This window comes from Miscanthus floridulus, chromosome 16, assembly GCF_019320115.1.
Source record: "Miscanthus floridulus cultivar M001 chromosome 16, ASM1932011v1, whole genome shotgun sequence".
Lineage (NCBI taxonomy): Eukaryota > Viridiplantae > Streptophyta > Magnoliopsida > Poales > Poaceae > Miscanthus > Miscanthus floridulus.
In genome coordinates, this window is record NC_089595.1 from 6,938,366 (window position 1) to 6,961,185 (window position 22,820).

General features: G+C 49.7%; 1 protein-coding gene across 1 annotated transcript; it reads left to right on the plus strand.

The window, feature by feature from the left end:
- Positions 1–144: 144 nt before the first annotated feature.
- LOC136514267 (ATP-dependent DNA helicase Q-like SIM) lies at positions 145–21,782 on the plus strand. Its single transcript, XM_066508255.1, is given in 18 exon segments — positions 145–242; positions 346–593; positions 595–994; positions 1,101–1,320; positions 1,401–1,511; positions 1,730–1,919; positions 2,459–2,750; positions 2,905–2,993; positions 2,995–3,099; positions 3,314–3,370; positions 4,683–4,763; positions 11,548–11,611; positions 12,721–12,820; positions 12,916–12,999; positions 13,130–13,217; positions 19,932–20,045; positions 20,291–20,383; positions 21,223–21,782. Coding segments are annotated over 17 exon segments (2,607 nt in total). The 5' UTR covers positions 145–242; positions 346–395; the 3' UTR covers positions 21,544–21,782.
- Positions 21,783–22,820: the final 1,038 nt, after the last annotated feature.

Here is a 22,820-nt window from a genome sequence, read left to right on the forward strand (position 1 = left end):
CGTTCCCTCCGCCGCCGCGCCTCCTCCCGCGATTCGAATCGGAAGCCCTCGCAACTCGCATTCCCGTATTCGAATCCGAATCCGGACAGAAATATGAAAACAAATGTAATATCGCTCCATATCCGACCCGTTTTCATCCGTAGCTCCACCCCTCCCCGTCTCTAGAAGCCTCTAGAAACTTCTCCCCTGCGACCCAGCCCCGAGCCGTGGGCGCGCAGAGCAAGGTCGGGGTCTCTGCACCGGTAATTTCCCGCGCCGCCGCCGCCAAACCATCTCGATTCGAATCACTGAATGCTGACGGAATTTCGGGGGAAATTTAATGCGGTTTCGCTGATTTTCTCGTAGCCTCGCCGTGGCAGCGGGAGCGCGCGGGTTGCGGCCCGTCCTCGCCGGTCATGGATCCCGACGCCGCCGGGTGCGACGTGTCCGCGGACGGCCTCATCGCCGAGCTGCTTGACATGGGCTTCGACTTCGACGCCATCAGCGCGGCGGTCGGCGCCGTCGGCCCTCGCCGCGCGGAGGTGCTTGAGCTCCTGCTGGGCGGGTCCGGCGCCCGCGCGGGGCAGGCGAGGCGAGGAGGGGGATTGCCAGGTCCGTCCCGCGCCGTCTACGGCACGGCCACGGCCGGCTGGCAAGGGCACGAAATTGAGTAACCCTAGAGGGAGGCTTAGGCAGTCCAGCATTACTGATCACGTTGGCTCGGCTACTGGCGGCAGAAAGGAATCTGGTCGGGAAGCGAGCACTTCGTTTCCTTGTTCGTCGGCTCCTGGTGATCCCAGGGTGCTGCCAGTGGGTGTTGATTTTTGTTCCAAACCGGGACCCGAGTCTCAGTCTTTGGTTGAGAACTCAACAGGGGAGTCCGACCAAATGGACATAGTTAGTGCTGTTCTGCAAAAGCATTTTGGGTTTTCCTGCCTCAAAGCATTCCAAAAGGAAGTCTTGGATGCTTGGTTTGCTCACAGGGATTGTCTTGTCCTTGCAGCGACAGGATCAGGTGTGTTTTCTGTAATGCTCTTCTTTATCTTCTGTAGTTTCTTATTTTTCCCCACATGGATGACAGTTTTGTCCTCCTTTTCTTACATGGATAACTCTGCTGGCAGGAAAGTCCCTCTGTTTTCAGATCCCAGCTCTATTAACAACAAAGATTGTGGTGGTCATATCACCCTTGATAAGTCTAATGCATGATCAGTGCCTGAAACTTGCAAATCATGGGATATCTGCATGTTTCCTTGGATCAGGGCAACCTGATAGCTGCGTTGAGGGTAAAGCGATGGCTGGCATGTATAAGATTGTTTATGTTTGCCCTGAAACAATATTAAGGTAATAGTTCTGCTTCTGGTATTCTAAAGTTTATTAACGTGTTGCCATGCCTATCTTGGTGGTGATGTCTCTTCTTGCAGATTAATGGAACCATTAAAGAAACTTGCAGAAAAGCCTGGGATTGCACTTTTTGCCATTGATGAGGTTCATTGTGTTTCTAAATGGGGCCACGATTTTCGACCTGACTATAGGTCTGCTCTTGTGTTTGATATCCTCTGTTAAAGATGCTAGTTATTGTTTACCATTGTTTTTTTGTCATCATCATTTTAATTTTCACATATAATGAAGTGAGATTTATTTCATTTTGCACTCAAGAACCAACATGTGCTTGCTATTTTCTCACATCATCTTATAACTCTTTAGAATTTGTTAGTAATTATTCTATGCTTTATTTATATTCTTACAACAGGAGACTATCTGTGTTGAGAGAAAATTTCAGTTCCAGCAAATTGAAGTTCTTGAAGCATGATATTCCTTTGATGGCATTGACAGCTACTGCAACTATTCCTGTACGAGAAGACATTATCAAGTCCTTGAAAATGTCAAAGGATACAACGATTGTGTTAACTTCTTTTTTCCGGCCAAATCTCCGGTTCAGTGTGAGTTACTGCAACTACTCCCGTACAAGTGTTCTGCTAGTTTTCCTTTTATGTTCTTCCTAGGTGATACGAATGCAGTGTATAGAGCAGTGTACTGTGATATGCTGTATGAAACTACAGTCTTGGTATACCATATACAATTATTATACATTACAAAACTGAAGGCTTCAACTTCAGATTCCTTGACCTTTATAAGATACATTCAAGAAAGTAAGATGGTTGTGATTTATTTTTTTTTTAGTTACGGTATGGTTGCGATTATTGAACTATACTACCCTTCGTTTCATAACCTAAGCTTTCGTTTGAAGTGGTTTGTATATCACTCTCTTTGTATTATCAGAGAGACAGAGACAAGAGGGCCATGATCCTCTCACAAAACGTGATACCTGCTTATTGTGTGTGCATTGTCTTGTTCTTAGTTCATATGCAGTTGAAGCTTGAGAGGGTTTTTAGGACTTCCTGCTGATAAACAGTTATCTTATGCCACTATTTGCTAATCCGTGCTGCTTACATTCTTACTTCCCCTCCCAATTTGTCAGGTAAAGCACAGCAAAACTTCTGCGTCATCATATGGGAAGGACTTCCAAGAACTGATAGGGACATATAATTCTTCAAGGAAAGGGCAGCAAATTCTTCATGAAATTGACACTGACTCTGAAAGCAGTTCATATGAATCTCTGAATGATAGTGCATCAGATGATGAAGATGAAAATGTTGATTCTGCAAGCCATGGGTATAAGAATGTTGGGAAAACAAAAAATAGCATGACTGTGGTAAAAGAAAACATTGAAAATGAGTTGGATCTGTATCAAGGAGTTGATGATTTTGATGGTAACGGACTGACTGATGATTAACTTTGTATGGAGATTTGCTTTGTAGTGTACAGTTTCAGTGATTTAAGAAAAAGTACTTTTGATCTTATTTTGAGATTGTTTTTTTTTAGTATGTTAGATCCTTGAACTGAAACTGAACTTTCTTTTCTAGTTTCACTGTGGAGAGTTCCTTGAATGCTCGCGGCCTGAGAGCTCCAAGTCTCCTGCTCAATCCAATCAAACTAGCTCCTCAGAATGTGGCTGACCAAGGTCCTACAATTGTTTATGTACCCACAAGGAAAGAAACCGTTGAAGTAGCTAACTTCCTTTGCAAATCTGGTCTCAGAGCTGCAGCATATAATGCAAAGGTAATCATCATTGTTTTTCTGTATGCGTAATGAACTCAGTCTTTCCTCTTAGAGAAAAGGGAATCAATAAGTGTGATTTGTGAACCATTTGTACATACATTCTAATCTTCTAGAAGTTGTCTGCAAATTGTAGTTTTCCTTGATGAGATTATCTATTCTCTTAATATTGACACCCTGTAATTAGTTTGGAGCTATCTGACACTTTTTTTTTCAGATGCCTAAATCCCATTTGAGGCAGGTGCATCAGCAGTTTCATTGCAACGACCTAGAGGTAGTAAATGCTGTCTTAGTTTATTTCTGTTTTATTATCTCAGATATGACTGGAAACGTTATATGCTATGAAGGTTGCACCTCTTCATTAGTTGATGAAATTTCCATGTGCTCATTTTCTGCCTTTTGTCTGTGAAACATCAGTGTGCATTGAAAGAGAGCTTTATATTTTCAGTTAGACATCCTGAAGTAATAGATGGTTGATGTGTATATTTCTTATGTACCCTTTCTTCAGAGATTGGTAACTTATTACTCGTAGTATGCGACTTTTTCAGTACTGAATGTATAAGGGGTACTTGTTGTGGGAATTGGGATGCAGTTGGCATGGATAGGTCTAAGTGGACTTGTCTGATTAAATCCACACCCATATCATCCTATATGTTTCAAATGACCAGGCACCAGGCTCTTTTGATTTTTCAATAATACTATCTCTTAGTGCTTATTGCTCGTTCACACCTGTGTTCACTACTGCCCTCCAGTTTCCTAAAAGATGTCGTTTGGGACAAGACTTGGGTCAAACATTGGAAATATAAATCATGAATAACTTTTAAATTGTTGAGTTTGGAAATGCGAAAACCATATGAATAGATTTGCCTTGAAGTATACTTTCAAAAAAATATACATATATCACTTTTCAATAAATATTTTTATAAAAAGAAGAAGTCAAAGTTATGCTTTAGAGACCGTGTCGCTGTCCAAAACGACATCTTTTAGGAAACTGGAGGGAGTAGGCTGTTCCAATCCATGAGAAAATGGCTTGAATTAAAATGAGAAATGAACTGAAATTCTGATATGGTGTGCTCCATGCTTCAGTACTTACTGAATCTTCACTATATGTAGTCAGTATTTTGTCAGTTCTTGCTTTATGGCTATTATACTATGTCTAGCGGCCTATTTTACCAATTTAGGATTCTATGATAAACTTGGTAATATGTAATGCTGTTGAAATGTTGGCGCATAAGTTATTTCACCTGTATTCAGTATTGCAGTGCCGAAGTGATTGTTTAGTAATATAATGTTCTAGCTCTTAGGGATCTTTGAAATCTTACGGTCCTATGTAGTTCCTTTAGTTACATAGTTCAGAACCATGAGCAAAATCACTTTTCACATCTCTATTTGTTAAGATATAAAGTTCTTGTTCTCGTAAGTCATAACTGTTATGCTATCTTATTTTTATAGTGAGTAAACATTATATTCCATCTGAAGTCATGCCTGTAGAAGTTTCTGTGTTTTATGTACATCTGTGATCTGTCACACTTCGTTGAACCCTACTGTTCTTTCCCTCTACTATAGTGACCTTTTTCTCTATGTAGGTTGTGGTGGCTACCATAGCATTTGGCATGGGAATTGACAAATCAAATGTCAGGCGAATTATTCACTACGGTTTACCACAGGTTAGTCTGGTCTGTAGTACTTCCTAATTAACTTCCAGACACAATTTTCCTGTTTATGTCATTTCACACTCCTGTTTGGTGAAATTGCATGATAGATTGTTCTGTTCATAAGCCATAGAAACAGATAGGGTGTGTTTGGTTTCCTGGCCAACTTCTAGCCTGGCTAGAATCCTAGCCTGGGCAGCCTTAGCCTGCTCTCACCAAGCCAATCTCTGGTTGTTCGGTTGTCTGTACTGTCTAAGCCTGGCTAGCTCCAGCGTGTGTTTGGTTACCTGGTTTGTTTTGATACAGTCACCTCTTCTCACAATTGGTAAGGTTACCCCTTTGAGCCATTTCGTCGAACAAGTAATGGGCATCCCCGGCAATACTTATCCTGCAAGTCTGTACATATACAGGCAATATGCAGTAGCTGAAGCGCAAAAGGATAGCACTTCTGAATTTTCACATGGAATTGATTTTGTTTTGCCACATTCAAGTCTCAATCTCTTTTGCCATGTTAAATTAACATCAATAAATCGAGCAATTACATTCAGATCTCAATTCAGCAAACATTCAGATCACATTCAGTTACTCTGAAACAAACTTTCAGAACTCGTTCCATGCCGACGGAACTTCAGTAAACATTCAGAACTTCAGTAAACATTCAGATCACATTCAGCAAACATTCAGCAAACTTCAGAGCTTGGTAACCTGCTACACCCCGCCTGCGCCCCATGCCGACGGAACTCGTTCCACCTGCAGCACGGCCTGCAGCACGGTGCACAGCAGCACAACGACGGCCTGCAGCACGGCGCACAGCAGCACAGCGTTGGCCTGCAGCACGGCACACAGCAGCACAGCGACGACCTGCAGCAGCACAGAGACTGCGGAGGATAGTGGGCGGTGGCGGCGCAAAGGGAGGCGAGGCGAGCCGCTAGTACGAAGCCAATCTGCCAGAGTCAAGGCCTCAGCGATCGCGGGTGTTGAATCTCCGTCTCACGCCTGGAAAGGGCAGCGGTGGGACTGGGGAGGGTGGTGGCAGCGCTCGAGGCTGGGGAGGACGGCGGCGGTGCGAGCGTCGTCGCGACTGGGGAGGGGAGCGGTCGTGGAGATGCAGAGGGCCACCGGAGAGGGCTGCCGGAGAGAGTGTGCGGGGCAGAGGGCGACGGAGAGTGGGCCGCCGGAGAAAGGGCATGGGGAGAGGGCGCGGCGCCGCCGCCAGCCTAGGGCCGGGCGCGCTCGGAGGTTGACGATGTGGGCGGTGAGGAGACCTCAGTTCGGGGCTTTGCCAAGCCTGGCTTCCAAAGAACGGCCAGCCTCTGCGTTTTTCTGGAGCCAGGCTAAGGGGTGGTGGATGGCTTCCTGGAGCCTGGCTTGGGCCTCCAAACAGGCAACCAAACAGCCTGAAGGTGGCTTCCTGGAGCCTGGTTTGGACTTAGCCACCCAACCAAACAGGCCCATACTGTACAAACTTGTTTGCAAACATATCTATTATGTTTATTCAATGGCTTACACACCTGAACATGTAAATGTGTGCCTCCAACCTAGGAGCTTACGGTAGTGGCAGTTAAGGAGATCAGGGAGTTGTCATAGAGCAACAACAACAACAACAAAGCCTTTAAGTCCCAAACATGTTGGGGTAGGCTAGAGTTGAAACCCAGCAGAAGCAATCAAGGTTCAGGCACGTGAATAGCTGTTTTCCAAGCACTCCTATCTAAGGCTAAGTCTTTGGGTATATTCCATCCTTTTAAGTCTCCTTTTATTGCCTCTACCTAAGTCAACTTTGGTCTTCCTCTGCCTCTCTTCACGTTACTATCCTGGCTTAGGATTCCACTACGCATCGGTGCCTCTGGAGGTCTCCATTGGACATGTCCAAACCATCTCAACCGGTGTTGGACAAACTTTTCTTCAATTGGTGCTACCCCTAATCTATCACGTATATCATCGTTCCGAACTCGATCCCTTCTTGTATGACCGCAAATCCATCGCAACATACGCATTTCTGCGACACTTATCCGTTGAACATGTCGTCTTTTCGTAGGCCAACATTCTGCACCATACAACATAGCAGGTCTAATTGCCGTCCTATAAAACTTGCCTTTTAGCTTCTGTGGTACCCTTTTGTCACATAGGACACCAGATGCTTGGCGCCACTTCATCCACCCTGCTTTGATTCTATGGCTAACATCTTTATCAATATCCCGTCTCTCTGTAGCATTGATCCTAAATATCGAAAGGTATCATTCCTAGGCACTACTTGATCTTCCAAACTAATATCTTCCTCCTCCCGAGTAGTAGTGCTAAAGTCACATCTCATATACTCAGTTTTTGTTCTACTGAGTCTAAAACCTTTGGACTTCAAAGTCTCCCGCTGTAGGTGTTTTGGTCCGGCGGGTCCTCAACCGACTAGTGAAAGTGTACTGCGTGCCCCTAATCCCGGATGGTGATGCAAAGAGACACAAGGTTTATACTGGTTTGGGCAATAGGTGCCCTACGTCCAGTCCGAGAGAGCGATCTTGTATTCCTTGCACCGAGGTGCTTGTAGTAGGGGCTTACAAGCTGAGCGAGAGAGGGAGCTAGTCCCAGGTCTCTGCGTAGAGTGGCGTGGGTTGCTTGAGATGTTGATCTCTTGCAGTGAGGGAGCATGTGTGTTACAGAGCGTTGTGCGTTGCTTGCACGTGTGTCCCCTCTCTAGAAGCGGCCCTGGTCACTCCCTTTTATAGTTGAAGGGAGGCACAGGGGCGGTATATGTATTTGCTACGTGGCGTTTTGTGAGCAGATGCGGTATGTCCGAGCCCTGTAGTTCGTCATTGTGGCGGCATGGTCGGTGGAGCGGTCTTGTCCTCCGTGCACTGGAGCGACGCGCCGGTCACGCCTGGTCCTGTGCGACGTGGGAGCTCCTGTGGTGGCAGGCGCGCCTTCCTCTGTTGGAGGCGTGCTGGTCACTGTATGTTTGACCGGCGCGGAGTGCCGAGGCCGGGTTGATGCGATGGCGCGGGTATACTGATTCCGAGGCTACAGGAGCTAGGTCCTGTGCACGACGTGGGAGCTCCTGCAGCCCGACGCAGGGCATGGCGCGTACTGCGGGCGACGTGCTGGTCCCAGAGTGCTTGCAACGTAGAGAGCCGAGGCCCAGTCGGTGCAGAGGCTGAACCATTGCGGGGGGCTCGGCGGGCGCGAGTCCCGAGGCTGTAGGAGCCCGAAAGCGGATAGCCGAGGCTCGGAGGGAGCAGTTGGTCTTGTACGTCGATTCCGAGGCTACAAGGACCCGGACTTGACTTTCCACGCCGCGCTGTCCTTGGAGCAGGGGGTTAGGCAGCACAGTGCAGCGCGGGTGTCAGCCGTGGGCACAGTGCCGAGCACAGCGGCCGGTAACCCCTGCCCCGTCCTGTCCCGGACGGCATGGCGTCGATGTGACTCCCGTCTCGTCGGCCACTCCGCCGTATCGTGTCGTCGTTCGTCTGACGTCGCGGGAGTGGTTGGACACGTTAGTTGGATGTGACGTCCCGTCAGAGAAGTCGGTCGAGGCGGCGGTGACGGGGTTGATGCCGAGGCGGCCTCGTGCGAGTCGGTAACTGGGTGCTCGTCCGAGGCCTCGTGGCGCGGGGCCTCGGGCGAGTCGGAGAATCGGTACCTCGTTCGAGGCCTCGTGGCGCGGGGCCTCGGGCGAGTCGGAGAATCGATACCTCGTTCGAGGCCTCGTGGCGCGGGGCCTCGGGCGAGTCGGAGAATCGATACCTCGTCCGAGGCCTTGCGGTGTGGGGCCTCGGGCGAGTCGGAGAATCGGTACCTCGTCCGAGGCCTTGCGGTGTGGGGCCTCGGGTGAGTCGGAGAATCGGTACCTCGTCCGAGGCCTCGTGATATGGTTCTGGGCCGAGCCCGCTTCGGGCGAGCCCGGATATTTGTTCGAGGTGGGCCGGGCGGTCCAGCCGGGCCTCGGATGTGGCGGGTTTGCCTGCGGTTGTTTTTTTGTTTCGTTATTCACAAGGTCTAAGCAATTTTTTCGGTTCTTGCTTAGGGTACCCCTTTTTATGTTATCCGACACCCGCCATAACTCTAGTTTCTGATTCACTCATGTCCGGCTTTCATCAACTAGCACTACATCGTCCGCGAAAAGCATACACCAAGGGATGTCCCCTTGTATGTCCCTTGTGACCTCATCCATCACTAAGGCAAACAGATAAGGGCTCAAAGCTGACCCTTGATGTAGTCCTATCCTAATCGGGAAGTCATCCGTGTCTCCATCACTTGTTCGAACACTAGTCACAGCATTGTTGTACATGTCCTTAATGAGTCCGACGTACTTCGTTGGGACTTTATGTTTGTCCAAAGCCCACCACATAACATTCCTTGGTATTTTATCATAAGCCTTCTCCAAGTCAATAAAAACCTTGTGTAGGTCCTTCTTCTTCTTTCTATACCGCTCCATAACTTGTCGTATTAAGAAAATGATTTCCATGGTTGACCTTCCGGACATGAAACCAAATTGGTTCATAGAGACCCGCGTTATTGCTCTCAAGCGATGATCGATAACTCTCTCCTATAGCTTCATAGTATGGCTCATCAACTTAATTCTCCGGTAATTAGTACAACTTTGAATATCCCCTTTATTCTTGTAGATCAGTACCAATATACTGCTCCACTCGTCAGGCATCTTGTTCAATCGAAAAATATGGTTGAATAGCTTGGTTAGCCATACTATAGCTATGTCCCCGAGGTATCTCCACACCTCGATTGGGATACCATCCGGTCCCATCGCCTTACCTCCTTTCATCAGTTTCAACGCCTCTCTGACCTCAGATTCTTGGATTCTCCGCACAAAGCGCCTATTGGTATCATCAAAAGAGTCATCCAACTGAAAGGTTGTGTCCGTATTCTCACCATTGAACAATTTGTCAAAATACTCTTGCCATCGATGTCGGATCTTATCCTCCTTCACCAAGAGATGCTTCCTTTCATCCTTAATGCACTTAACTTGGTTGAAGTCCCTTGTCTTTCTCTCACGAACCCTAGCCATCCTATAAATGTCCTTCTCTCCTTCCTTCGTACTCAAATGTTGATAAAGATCCTCGTACGCTCTACCCTTTGCCACACTTACAGCTCGCTTTGCAGTCTTCTTTGCCACCTTGTACTTCTCTATGTTGTCCACACTCCTGTCATGGTACAAGCATCTATAGCATTCTTTCTTCTCCTTAATAGCCCTTTGGACTTTCTCGTTCCACCACCAAGTATCTTTAGCCTCGCCTCCACTTACTTTGGTTACTCCACACACCTCTGAGGCCACCTTCCGAATGTTGGTTGACATCTTCTCCCACATGTTGTTTATGTCCTCTTCTTCCTTCCAAGAGCCCTCTTTGATAACCCTTTTCCTGAATACCTCTGACGTCTCCCCTTTCAGTTTCCATCATTTTGTTCTTTCAATCTTAGCTTGTTTATCCCTACGGGCACACACCTGAAAACGAAAGTCTGCCACCAAAAGCTTATGTTGAGAAACAACACACTCCCCTGGTATCACCTTACAACCCAAGCATGCTCGTTTGTCCTTTCTTCTTGCGAGGACAAAGTCAATCTGGCTAGAGTGTTGTCCGCTACTGAAGGTCACTAGATGAGATTCTCTCTTTCTAAAGAAAGTGTTGGCTATCATCAGGTCAAAAGCTACCGCGAAGTCCAGAACTTTCTCCCTCTCCTGATTCCTACTACCATACCCAAAACCTCCATGAACTGCCTCGAAACCTGCGCTTGTAGTACCTACATGCCCATTAAGATCTCCTCCTATAAAAAGCTTCTCACTACTAGGTACAGCTCTAATCAGGTCATTTAAGTCTTCCCAGAACTGTCTCTTAGCACTCTCGTCGAGGCCTACTTGGGGGCATACGCACTAATTACGTTCAAGACCATATCACCAACGACAAGCTTGACTAAGATAATCCTATCTCCTTGCCTTCTCACTCCCACCACACCATTCTTGAGGCTCTTATCAATCAAAACTCCTACTCCATTTCTATTCGCGACTGTCCCTGTGTACCAAAGCTTGAAACCTGTATTGTCCACCTCCTTCGCCTTCTGGCCCTTCCATTTAGTCTCTTGAACGCATAATATATTTACACGCCTCCTAGTCGCGGTATCAACTAATTCTCTTAACTTACCTGTAAGCGACCCTACATTCCAACTACCTAAACGGATCCTAGCTGGTTCGACTAGTTTCCTTACCCTTCGCACCCATCGACTCAGATGTGAAGACCCTTGCTCATTTTTCACTACACCTGGGCGCCGATGTTGCGCGCCACTAAGGAAGCGACGACCCGATCCTTGCTCACTTGACACCATGCCCAGATCGCGACACGGCGCGTCACCAAGGGGGTGCCGACCCGGCCCTTGCCCATTTAACCCCATACCCGGGTTCCGATATGGCGCGTCGCTAAGAGGGTTATGCCCCAACGGTTTTCTTTCGGGTTTCATCTCCGTTAGAATGGCTAGATTTAACGTTGGCTCACCACGCCCCAAGGGAGTTGTCATAGAGCAATATGAAAATTTTGGGTGTTGACTGTTTATTACTTCTCTAGTTCTCTTTTTGCCTTTCTTTTTTGGTTGTTAAGGGATCAAATGGCTGCATGTGCTAAAAAGGTTTAGGCCAGGCTGCCAGTTTGGATTCTGATGAAGCATCATGGCAGAAATAGTATGAAATACAGGCTTTCTCTTAGAGTTCAGGTTTTCAGATACATCACCTATTGGCTTAGCCTTTCTTTTGTTTCATCTTTTTTGACTTTTGTCTGAGTTCTAACCAGTGTTCAATTGATTTGTGCAGAGTTTAGAAGCGTATTATCAAGAAGCTGGCCGTGCTGGTAGAGATGGAAAGCTGTCAGATTGCAGTGAGTTGTGATGCTTCAGATTTGATACAGTTTTCATAGACATGATGTTTCTCACTTGTTGGTAGACTCTGAAGAATATGATGACTGATGAATCATACTCTAGTTGGAGAGTTGTACATGTATTATTTGTGTTTACCTGCAAGGCCGCAACCATAGTCATAAAGTTCCTGAGTCGACGAGGTCGAGGAACATGGTAGGTACGCTACTTGCTAGAGGTTTTTACACTGCAGGGTCAAAAATGACCCTGCGTACCTGGGTTGGGGTCAACATTTCCAGGTCCCTTGGACCATGGGGTCAAGGTTTAGGCACCAGTGGTGGCGCAGATACGAGAAGAACAGCAGGGAATAGGGAACTAGATTCAATCGATTACTTGAGGTTGTCCAAATACATGTGGCCTATATATATAAGGCCAAGTAACATGTCCTTTCTCCATACGACTTCAATTATTAGATTCTAATCCAATCTGCTAATATCTCTAACTAAAACCGACTAACATATCTCCTAAACAAAAGCACCTAGGACTCTGACTCCCTGAGAACTCAACCACTTGCGCGTGCTCTGCGCTGCATCCTGTTCCTGGGCCGCCTCCTGCGCTTCTGGCATCGCTCATACATAGGCCCTTTTTTTTAATCACAGTGCTGACACTAATACATGCACGTACACTCACCCATATGAACGCACACCGGTACCTTGATTCAGTGGGCTAGGATACTTAGTTTGAAGCTTTATTGGCATCTTTTTTTTACCAAAATGTTCCCTGTTCAATAATTCCCATTAAATATGCACCTGTACAGGGACCAATTAATTTGAAAGTTTTTCATGACAACTTCTGTGTTTTCTTGTTTGGTTGATTGTGTTTGAGTTTTCGAAATTACGAGCAAAGCTGTAGGGTATAGTCTAGAAAATGTTCTATGTTGTTTAGGTTGTGGAAGTTGTTGGTGCCAATAGGTATTGATGGACCTATGGCTGAAATTTCCCTGCTGCACCTTTCTGTCCTTATTCAAAGTATACTGTACACCTTCACCATGCACTACTTTTATCAATTATTATCAAGCCTTTCCTTATTTCCTCCTACACTGTGTCACATTTTCCCCTGATATTGTCTGCAGCTCTATATTGTAATTTTTTTAGAGCACCGACACTCCTTCCTAATAAAAGAAGTGAGGAACAGACAAAGGCTGCATATAGAATGCTACGTGATTGTTTTCAGTATGTCTCTATCTATCAAACTGTGGTGATGTAATTACATGTATATTTGCTAAATGTCGAGGGATTAAAGTTGGTTGGAAATTCTTATGTCGCAGCTATTCTCTGAACACTTCAACATGTAGAGCCAAAATATTAGTGAAGTACTTTGGCGAAGATTTTGGTCATGATGGATGTCGCATGTACTTTTCTACTTCCTCACTTCTCTTCTTATACAAACCAAGGATGCGCTTCTTGCAATCTCATGTGAAACTGTGTCCTTATTTGCAGACATTTTTTACAAGTATATCTGATTTTCACTTTTGACCTTAGGTGTGACATCTGTACTAATGGCCCTCCTCAAATGCATGATTTCAAGGAAGAAGCGATTGCGTTCATGAATGTGCTCCAGGGTCGAAGTGTGAGTTCCAGTATAAATCTGGTTGACCATATACTATTCTGGTTCAGAACTCTAATAATGTAATGTCAATTACAAATTGTAATGAGGTGATAAATTCTCAACTCTAGTCGTTGAGGAAGCCAGTACGTTTCCTGTAGTCATATACTGTTTTGAGCTTTGTTGTTTCATCTCTTCCTGAAGATGGAAATGACTGTTAGTCGCTGAATTCTCACTCTTGGTAGTAGGAGAATTCTTACTCTCATCGAGAGAGGATGACACTAGGAGTTGGGGCAATTTTCTTGTCTATTTCTCACACAAGCTCACACAAATGCCATGCCAACCCAAGGGGTTGGGGTTACATATTTATAGGCTGCTAGCCAGCCAAGCATATGTCAAGATGCTAGTCTAAGATGCTAGTCTAAGATGCTAATATGCTGTCCTAGCTAAGATGCTGTCCTCTAGTCTAAGATGCTGTCCTCTAAGATGCTGTCCTCTAGTCTAAGATGCTGTCCTAAAAACAGAAAAACAGCCACAAGGACCATGACCATGTGAGCATCATAGCCCCACAAAGACCAGCCACACATGAGACTTATCCATCATTCTCCCCCTAAGTCTTGTGCGTCGTCTTGTGGGAGAGTTGAACCATCCCGGTCCTGGAGCAGAGCTCAAGGAACTTGATCCTCCCAAGGGGCTTGGTGAGTAGGTCCGCAAGCTGGTCCTTGGTGTTGATGTAGCTCGCCTTGATGCTCCCTTCCTCCAAACAGCCTCGGATGAAGTGGTACCTCACCCGGATGTGCTTGCTGTGTTCGTGGAACACGGGGTTCTTTGCCAGGGCCAGAGCGGACTTGCTGTCCACCCTGAGCTCCACCGCTCTAGTGTCTCTGCCGAGGAGATCACCAAGCAGTCGAGCGAGCCAGAGCGCCTGAGTCGAAGCGGTGGAGGCCGCTATGTACTCGGCCTCGCAGCTGGACAGGGCCACCACCTGCTGCTTGACCGACTGCCAGCTAACGAGGCACTTGCCGAGAAAGAAGAGGATCCCGCTCGTGCTCTTGCTGGTGTCGATGTCGCCGGCGTGGTCGCTGTCGCTGTACCCGACGAAGTGTGCCGCCCCAGGGCACCTCGGGTAGTAGAGGCCGTGGTCAAGAGTCCCCGCAACGTAGCGGATGATCCTCTTCACAGCCTGCTGGTGCTCCGTCGTCGGTCGCTGCATGAACCAACTAACGTAGCCGACGGAGAATGCCAAGTCCGGCCGTGTGTGGGCGAGGTAGCGAAGGCTCCCCACAAGACGCTGGTACTGCGTAGCGTCCACCTCCTCCGTTGTGCTGTCGCGGCTCAGCTTCAGCCTCTCCTCCATCGGAGTGAGAGCTGGGTTGCAATCGGTGAGCCCAGCTAGCTCAACGACGCGCTTGGCGTAGGCGGTCTGTCGAAGCGTGATCCCAGAGTCATCCTGGTGTACCTCGATTCCCAGGTAGAAGGAGAGAGGCCCCAGGTCACTCATCTGGAAGGTGGCCTTCATCTCTTCCTTGAATGCCGCCACCTCCGCATCCTTGGTGCCAGTGATCACCAAGTCGTCGACGTAGACACCCACCAGCAGGGCATTACCTCCATTGCCCCGTCGGTAGATGGCCGCCTCGTGCGGGCTTTGCTCGAAGCCCATCCCCTTTAGCGTGGAATCCAGCTTGGCATTCCACGCCCTCGGTGCCTGCCGCAAGCCATATAGGGCCTTGCGCAGGCGGAGCACCTTGCCCTCCTTGCCGGGGATCGCAAATCCCGGCGGCTGGTGAACGTAGACCTCCTCCTTCAAGTCGCCGTTAAGGAACGCCGACTTGACGTCCATGTGATGAACACGCCAGCCCTCCTGGGCAGCTAGCGCAAGGAGGAGTCGCACGGACTCCATCCGTGCCACGGGAGCAAAGGCGTCGTCGAAGTCGACCCCCTCCTGCTGCACGAAACCTCGTGCCACCAAGCGAGCCTTGTGCTTGACGATGGCACCGGCTTCATCCCTCTTCAGCTTGTACACCCACTTAAGGGTGATCGCGCGATGACCACGAGGAAGGTCAGCAAGCTCCCAGGTGCGGTTCTTCTCAACCGCATCCATCTCCAACTGCATCGCGGCGCGCCATGCCGCGTGTCTCTCGGCCTCTGCGAACGACCGAGGCTCGCCGTCGTCACACGCAAGGTGCAACTGCGCCTCCAGGTCATGAGGCACCAGTCCCGGCACCAACTGGTCGCCGAGAAGGTTCTCCATCGTACGGTACCGCAACGGCTCGCCGTCGTGGTACGCGTCGATGCGCTCCTCGTCGTGAGAGAGCGGAGTAGCGAGCTCAACCGGGCTGTGCTCGACACGAGCTGGTGTTGGAGTAGACGTGCCCGGAGAGGTGCCTGTCGGTGCTGGAGTGCGTGGCGTTGCCGGCTGTGGTGAAGCCGGCGAAGAACTCATCGCAGCCGAGGTCCTGGCTGGAGAGCGTGGAGCTGTTGGAGTAGCAGGCGCCGGGGTCGGTGGAGGCTCGGGGACTGGGGTAGACGCGCTCGTCGAAGAAGAGCTGCCTACTCCCCCAGCTCCCTCGAAGTGGACGTACTCGACAGTGAAGTCGTCGTAAGTCGGAGCCGAGCCATCGTCCACCGCCTTGTCCCACGCCCATCCTCGCCCTTCGTCGAACACAACGTCGCGCGCCGTGCGCACACGCTGTGTCTTCGGGTCGAGGATGCGGTAGGCCTTCGAGCCCTCCGCGTAGCCGATGAACACTCCCGGAGTGCTCCTGTCGTCGAGCTTGCTGATGTGGCCAAGCTCCTTGGCGAACGCGAGGCAGCCGAAGACCCGCAAGTGGGAGACCGCCGGCTTGCGCCCATGCCAAGCCTCGTACGGCGTCCTGCCGTCGAGCGCCTTGGTAGGCGAGCGGTTGAGGATGTAGACGGCCGTCACCACCGCCTCTCCCCAGAAGACAGCCGGCATCCCCCTCTGCTTGAGGAGGGCCCGAGCCATCTCCACAACCGTCTGGTTGCGCCGCTCGACGACGCCGTTCTGCTGCGGGCTGTACGGCGCGGAGTAGTGGCGCTGAATGCCCTCGTCAGCGCAGTACGACGCGAATTCAGCCGCCGTGAATTCGCCGCCGTTGTCGGTGCGCAGCACGCGCAGCTTGCGGCCGCACTCCGCCTCCGCAGAAGCCTGCGCGCGTCTGATGGCGTCCGCAGCCTCTCCCTTGCTGCCGAGGACCATCACCCACATGTAGCGGGAGAGGTCGTCGACGAGCAGCAGGAAGTAGCGTCGTCCTCCCGGTGTGGCCGGTGTCACCGGGCCACACAGGTCCCCGTGCACGAGCTCGAGCCTCTCCTTGGCTCGAAAGCTCGCCTGCTGGGGAAAGGGGAGTCGCCTCTGCTTCGTCAACACGCAGACGTCGCAGAGCTGCTCCACATGGTCGAGGCACGGCAGGCCTCGCACCATCTCCGTGGCACTGAGCCGCTTCAGGGCCTCAAAGTGAAGGTGCTCGAAACGCTCGTGCCACTGCCACGCCTCGTCGTCCCGACGAGCAGCGAGACAGAGGGGTTGTGCCACCTGCACGTTAAGGACGTAGAGTCGATTTGCGCTTCTGGATACCTTGGCAAAAAGGCGACGACGACGATCCCAAATCCTCGTGACTCCGTCCTCAACCACCACGCGCGAACCGTTCTCATCCAGCTGTCCCAAGCTGATGATGGAGTTCCTCAACGCGGGGATGTAGTAGACTCCGGTGAGCAGCCTGTGCTCACCAGACACGGCGGTGAAGATGATGGAGCCGACGCCCTTGATCTCCACGCCGGAGGCATCCCCAAACTTGACGGAGCCTCGGACGCTAGAGTCAAGCTCGGTGAAGAACTCCCGTCGACCGGTCATGTGATGGGTGGCGCCGGTGTCGAGGCACCACCCGTCAGTCTTGTCGTTGCCGGAGCTGTCGCCGAGGAGGGCGTGTGCTTTTGGCTCGTCAAGGTGGAGGAGAGCCGCTGCGGCCGGTGCCGCTGGAGGTAGCTCGATGCTGGCATGTGCCATGAACAGAGCCGGCTCCTCCTCCTCCGCCTGTGCGACGTGGGCCTGGCCGCGTCGTGGCTGTCGACAGTCCTTGGCCCAATGGCCAAGCTGGCCGCAGTTGCGGCAGGCGTCGTCTCGTGCCGGCTTGTGCCTGCCGGCGGCGCCGCCCTGGGCGCCTCCGCGGGCATCACCCTCGGCACGTCCTCGCGCCCCAGCCTGGGCATCTCTGCGCGCCTTGCGTGGCTTGCCACGCTTGCGGCCGCCTGTCGCGGAAGAAGGCTCCCCCTTCCTCCGGTCACCCTGGCTGGCAAGCCACTGCTCCCGAGTGAGAAGGAGCTTCCCGCCAGTGGTGATGGGCCCTGAGAGGGACTGTGGCTCATCACTATCGACGACCTTGAGGCGACCTATCGCCTCCTCGATCGACATCGTGGAGAGATCCAGCAGCGACTCGATCGAGCGAGCCATCTGCTTGTACTTCTCGGGGACGCAGCGGAAGAGCTTTTCGACAGCTCTCTCCTCGCCGTAGGTGTCGTCGCCGAACTGCACCATCTTCTGCAACAGAGTGTTGAGACGGAGAGCAAAGTCATCAACGTCCTCACCTGGCTTGAAAGCCAGGTTCTCCCACTCCTTGCGAAGTGCCTGCAGTGTGGACTTGCGGGCGCGGTCGCTGCCGATGCGTGCCGCAGCGATGGCGTCCCAAGCCTCCTTGGCAGTCCGCTTGCTGGTAAGCGAGAACTGCATCTCGGGCGGGACTGCAGCGATGAGAGCATCCAGCGCCCGTCGATCTAGGTCGTAGTCGACGTCGCCGTACCGGACTGCCTCCCACATGTGCCGCACTTGGAGCTTTACCCTCATCACCGCAGCCCACTCGACGTAGTTGGTCTTGGTGAGGGTAGGCCACCCACCGCCGGGACCGACGTCCCTGACAACAGCCTGGAGCCCGTGGTAACCACGGTACCGATCCGGGGAGAGAGAGCCATGCTGCCTGTGAAGGCCGCGCTCTCCATCGACCCGTCGGTACCGATCCGGGGAGAGAGAGCCACGCTGCCTGTGAAGGCCGCGCTCTCCATCGACCCGTCCGCCACCGTTGCCGTGCGTGCCTCCTCCAGGAGCGCCGCCGCCGTGCGCGCCTCCTCCAGGAGCGCCACCGGCGCGTCCGCGCCTGTCTGGGCTGCCGCCGCGCTCATGGGCGTGCGCGGCTGCCCCAGGAGCGCCACCGCCGTGCGCGCCTGTCTGGGCTGCCGCCACGCTCGTGGACGTGCGCGGCTGTCCACTGCGCCGCCCGCGCTCGCGCTGCCTCCCTCTCTAGCAGCTCGAGGTCCGCGTCGGCGGTGTCGTCAGCGGAAATGGAGCTGCCGATGCTGCCGCGCAGAGCCTCGACCTCCGCCGCCGCCGCACGCGCTGCATTCGCCGCCGCCGCTGCTTTCGCCTCCGCTCTGGCTGCTGCCAGCTCCGCCGCTGCTAGCCTCGACGCCCTTGCCGCCGCCGCAGCGGTCTCTGCCGCCGCTCGCTCGCGTTCCTCTGCCGCGGCAAGTTCGGCCTCCTGCTGACGCCGCGTGCTCGAGGCGACCGAGCGCTGAGACTGCCCTGCGGACATGACGCGCTACCGGGGGGCTGCTGCGTGGGGAGAGGGCTGCTTCAGACGAGCTGGGAGAGGAGTGAACAGGAGCGGCCGGAGGAGCTGCTGCTGCCAACAGCTGGGGCTGTTGTGGGGCTGGGAGAGAAGATGAGCAAGAGATGCTCAGGCTACAGGATAATACGGCTCCGATACCACTTGTTAGTCGGCTGAATTCTCACTCTTGGTAGTAGGAGAATTCTTACTCTCATCAAGAGAGGATGACACTAGGAGTTGGGGCAATTTTCTTGTCTATTTCTCACACAAGCTCACACAAATGCCATGCCAACCCAAGGGGTTGGGGTTACATATTTATAGGCTGCTAGCCAGCCAAGCATATGCCAAGATGCTAGTCTAAGATGCTAGTCTAAGATGCTAATATGCTGTCCTAGCTAAGATGCTGTCCTCTAGTCTAAGATGCTGTCCTCTAGTCTAAGATGCTGTCCTAAAAACAGAAAAACAGCCACAAGGACCATGACCATGTGAGCATCATAGCCCCACAAAGACCAGCCACACATGAGACTTATCCATCAATGACAATGTGGATACAGTTCTGATAATTCCATTCATCTTCGCAGTGCTAAGATCTTTTTTTGTTCTTTGAGGGAATCTGATACATCTAGTTGCAGGTGCCCTGATTTTTTTTTTTTTTTGAAAAAAAAAACTTAGGCTTTAGGGGAGCAAAGAGCCCTTTTACTTATGTTTAAACTTAAAATTTGCCATGGAGCAGTCATCCTATAGTACCATTATTACTGTTAACAGTGATTTATGCTTAAACTTGGAGGTATAGAAACTTTAATCTTTGTACAAAAACTTACATTACTGATTTGTAAATGCCTGTTCACATAACTGATAAAAGGAACACAGGCAAAGTGATGCATAGAAGCAACATAAGGAGTCTCCCTTGTAATGTTGTTTAGCTATGAACTTACTGTGGATAGACAGACACATTAATGCAAGATTTTTCACATTTTTCCTTTTGCATGGTTTCATCTCCCTTGCATTTTTATGTGACAAGGAAACCGAGCTACTTTCAATTGAGCATAAATTTAAGTTACAGAGTATCTTTTTAGCCATTCTATATTGTTGTAACTTCATGTAAATCCTTGTTATCCAGGGTGATGAAACCGAAGATATGATTTACAGCAGTGTACCCCATTACAGCTCTGGCAGGACAGGGTTTGGGGAGGCACCTAATTTTAGAATGGTTGTCAGTCATATAAGGGAAAAGGTTTGTTCTAATGACTTTCCATCTTTTGAATTTTGGATCTGGTAGCAGTAAACAGAGAATTCTTGTCTTGTTAAACAATGACCATAGGGTGGTTGTATATTGCATGAGAAGTTCTTAGATTATCGTTTTATTGTGATACAATTTTATATTAGAACTAAACAGAGAATTCTTGTCTTGTTAAACAATGCCATAGGTTCTTAGTTGGAATTGCCAAAACTGTTGTTGTGATTAAAGATTATTTGTAGCTTCCTAGGTTCGCCACAACTGACAAGATATGGTGGCAAGGTCTTTCCCGAATATTAGAAGGCCTGAGATACATACAGGAAGCAGCTGAAACTGTAAGCAATTTACTTTAGTAGTGTGTTCTTACAATGTGTTAATTCAATGTTGTTTTGATGCTCGGTATGAAACAATAATGTTACTGTTCACTCACAGTATGCGGGCCTTTTAGAAGCTACTAGTGGTATTCCTCTTCTTCTTTTTATTAAGTCCTCATTCACTATTTAGAAGTCAGAAGTTGTGCCTTTTCATGTTCAGCCTTCAGATCTTAAGCCTCTAGGTGCTAATAATGTTGACAGCCTTTTGCTGGCTCCATTCCCGTTCTGCTCAGAATAAGGTAACTATTGGAAACAAGCCAGTTTTCAGTTGTGCATTGCCTTCTGCTTCTAGTCATGCAGATTAAAGAAACATTTTAGTGACATACTACACCCCTGACTGTTACTAAAACTTCCACTGATGACCGACTCATAAGTCATATCAGTATATGGGATGAGTACGTACCAGTATTCAATCCACATGTGTTGGAGTGGATTGGAATGGAACTTAGTTCAATTCCACTCCAATCCACTTCAACACATGTGGATTGAGATGAATACATGCGCATCCAAACAAGGCTTAAGTGGGCTATGGATTATTAAAGTTCCTCCTGGCGCTCAGTGTAGAAACTCCTCTAGGCAGTTTGTTCAACAACTTTCCGTTGCAGGAATGCCATTTATGAGGATTACCAAAGACCTTTATGCAGACGCAAGCATAATTTTTTGTTTAGGATTTATTGCTTTGTTGTGCTTTGTTCGCACCACAAGAGGCAAAACATAAGAAAATTTATGAAAAAAAAAACTGATTTCTCCTGACACTATCTCCCCATTATCTGCGAACTGATAACGGATGTGGTTTGCAGCCTCGTGTCTACATGCAGTACCCTGAGCTGACGGAGGAGGGATTAAAGTTTCTGCGTAGCTCACAATCAGAACAACCTCTATATGCATACCCAGACGCGGCAATGCTCTTGGCAGTGAACGAACCAAGGCCCTTCTCTGATTTCTCTGAGTGGGGGAGGGGCTGGGCCGATCCCGAGATCCGCCAGCAGCGTCTGGCAGGGAAGAAGACCGGGAGAAGAAAGCGGAAGTGGCGCTCCCGATCCCGGCAGCAGCAACCGGCCGGCTTCACCACTGCTAAAGAGAGACTGGCCGCGATACTGGCGAAGAAGCGAAAAAGGTGATGTTGCACAAGGTTGGTAGTAGGATTAGATAGTATCACCGTTGCTGTTATCGTCGAAGTTTATATGGTCAGTTAGATTTTATTCTCTCGAAGAATCTATCTGATAGAAGCGAAGTTTTTTTTTTTTTTTTTGATGAAAATCTGGTTTGTCATTGTGCTTTTACCATATGATGGGTGGGAAAAAAAAAAGAGAGAAGAAGACCCCATGCTTGATGAGGATAACGAGCACTGTTTCGGCTATCTAATTCTCTCTAACTGTGCTATCAGATTATACGAGTACGTACCTCTGGTTCTCTCTAACCGTCTAACGTGAACCGAAAGAATCAGAGGTGCAGATGTTATCATCTATCCGCTGCTGCTACTACTCGACTATACGTGCATGCTACGGGCTCCGTGTCAACAGTGATGCAAGTCTCGTCGGGCCTCACATCAGACCTGCTGCTGGATTTCATTCACGCCCATCCGTTTCATTCATGCTTTCCACCTGCTGCTCCTAAGAAGCCCTGCTGAGTGCTGAGTGCTGAAGCCAAACCAAACCAAACGGATGGCGCCTGTGGCTCCAAGTGTGCGCGTGCGATGTGTCACGCCCTGGCAGCGTGGTGGATCAGATCAGTGATGCAGTGGCAGTGGATGGGTGCGTCCGAATTTTTTATTTTTTAGCCATTTTTTTAAAAAATTTCACAATACGTCTGGAGGTAAGATTTCAAAATCTGGACTCTTAGCTCGGTGCAATCGTTGCTGACGCCGAGGTCTTAGGCTCGACGCAGACGTGGCGGTGACTTGGCAGTCAGCTCAACGCCATAGTTCCTGGCGCCGAGCTTGGTGCCGTAGATCCTGGCGCCGTAGATCTTGGCGCCATGATCTATGGCGCTGAGGTGGTGTTTTAACCCTGGCCCCAACCTTCCTACCCGAGCCTTCTTCCTCTTCTTTCTCTTCCCTCTCGGGTTTTTTCTCATATGCTAATGACGGATTAACTAGGCTTAATAAATTTGTCTCGCGGTTTACCGACGGATTCTGTAATTTGTTTTTTGATTAGTATCCGAACACCCCATGCAACACCTTCATATAACATCTGATGTGACATCACAAAACTTTACACACTAGGTCTAAACACCACCTTAGACCTAGAGCAATATTTAGACTAAGAGCCGATTCCATACGCAGGATCCACACCGACAGAAAGAAGAGATCATGGTTCCCTAAACTCCTTTTCTCTTATTCCATATCAGATTTCTACAGTTTTTCAATCAATAGAACCGGGTTCCATGGGTGAGAAAT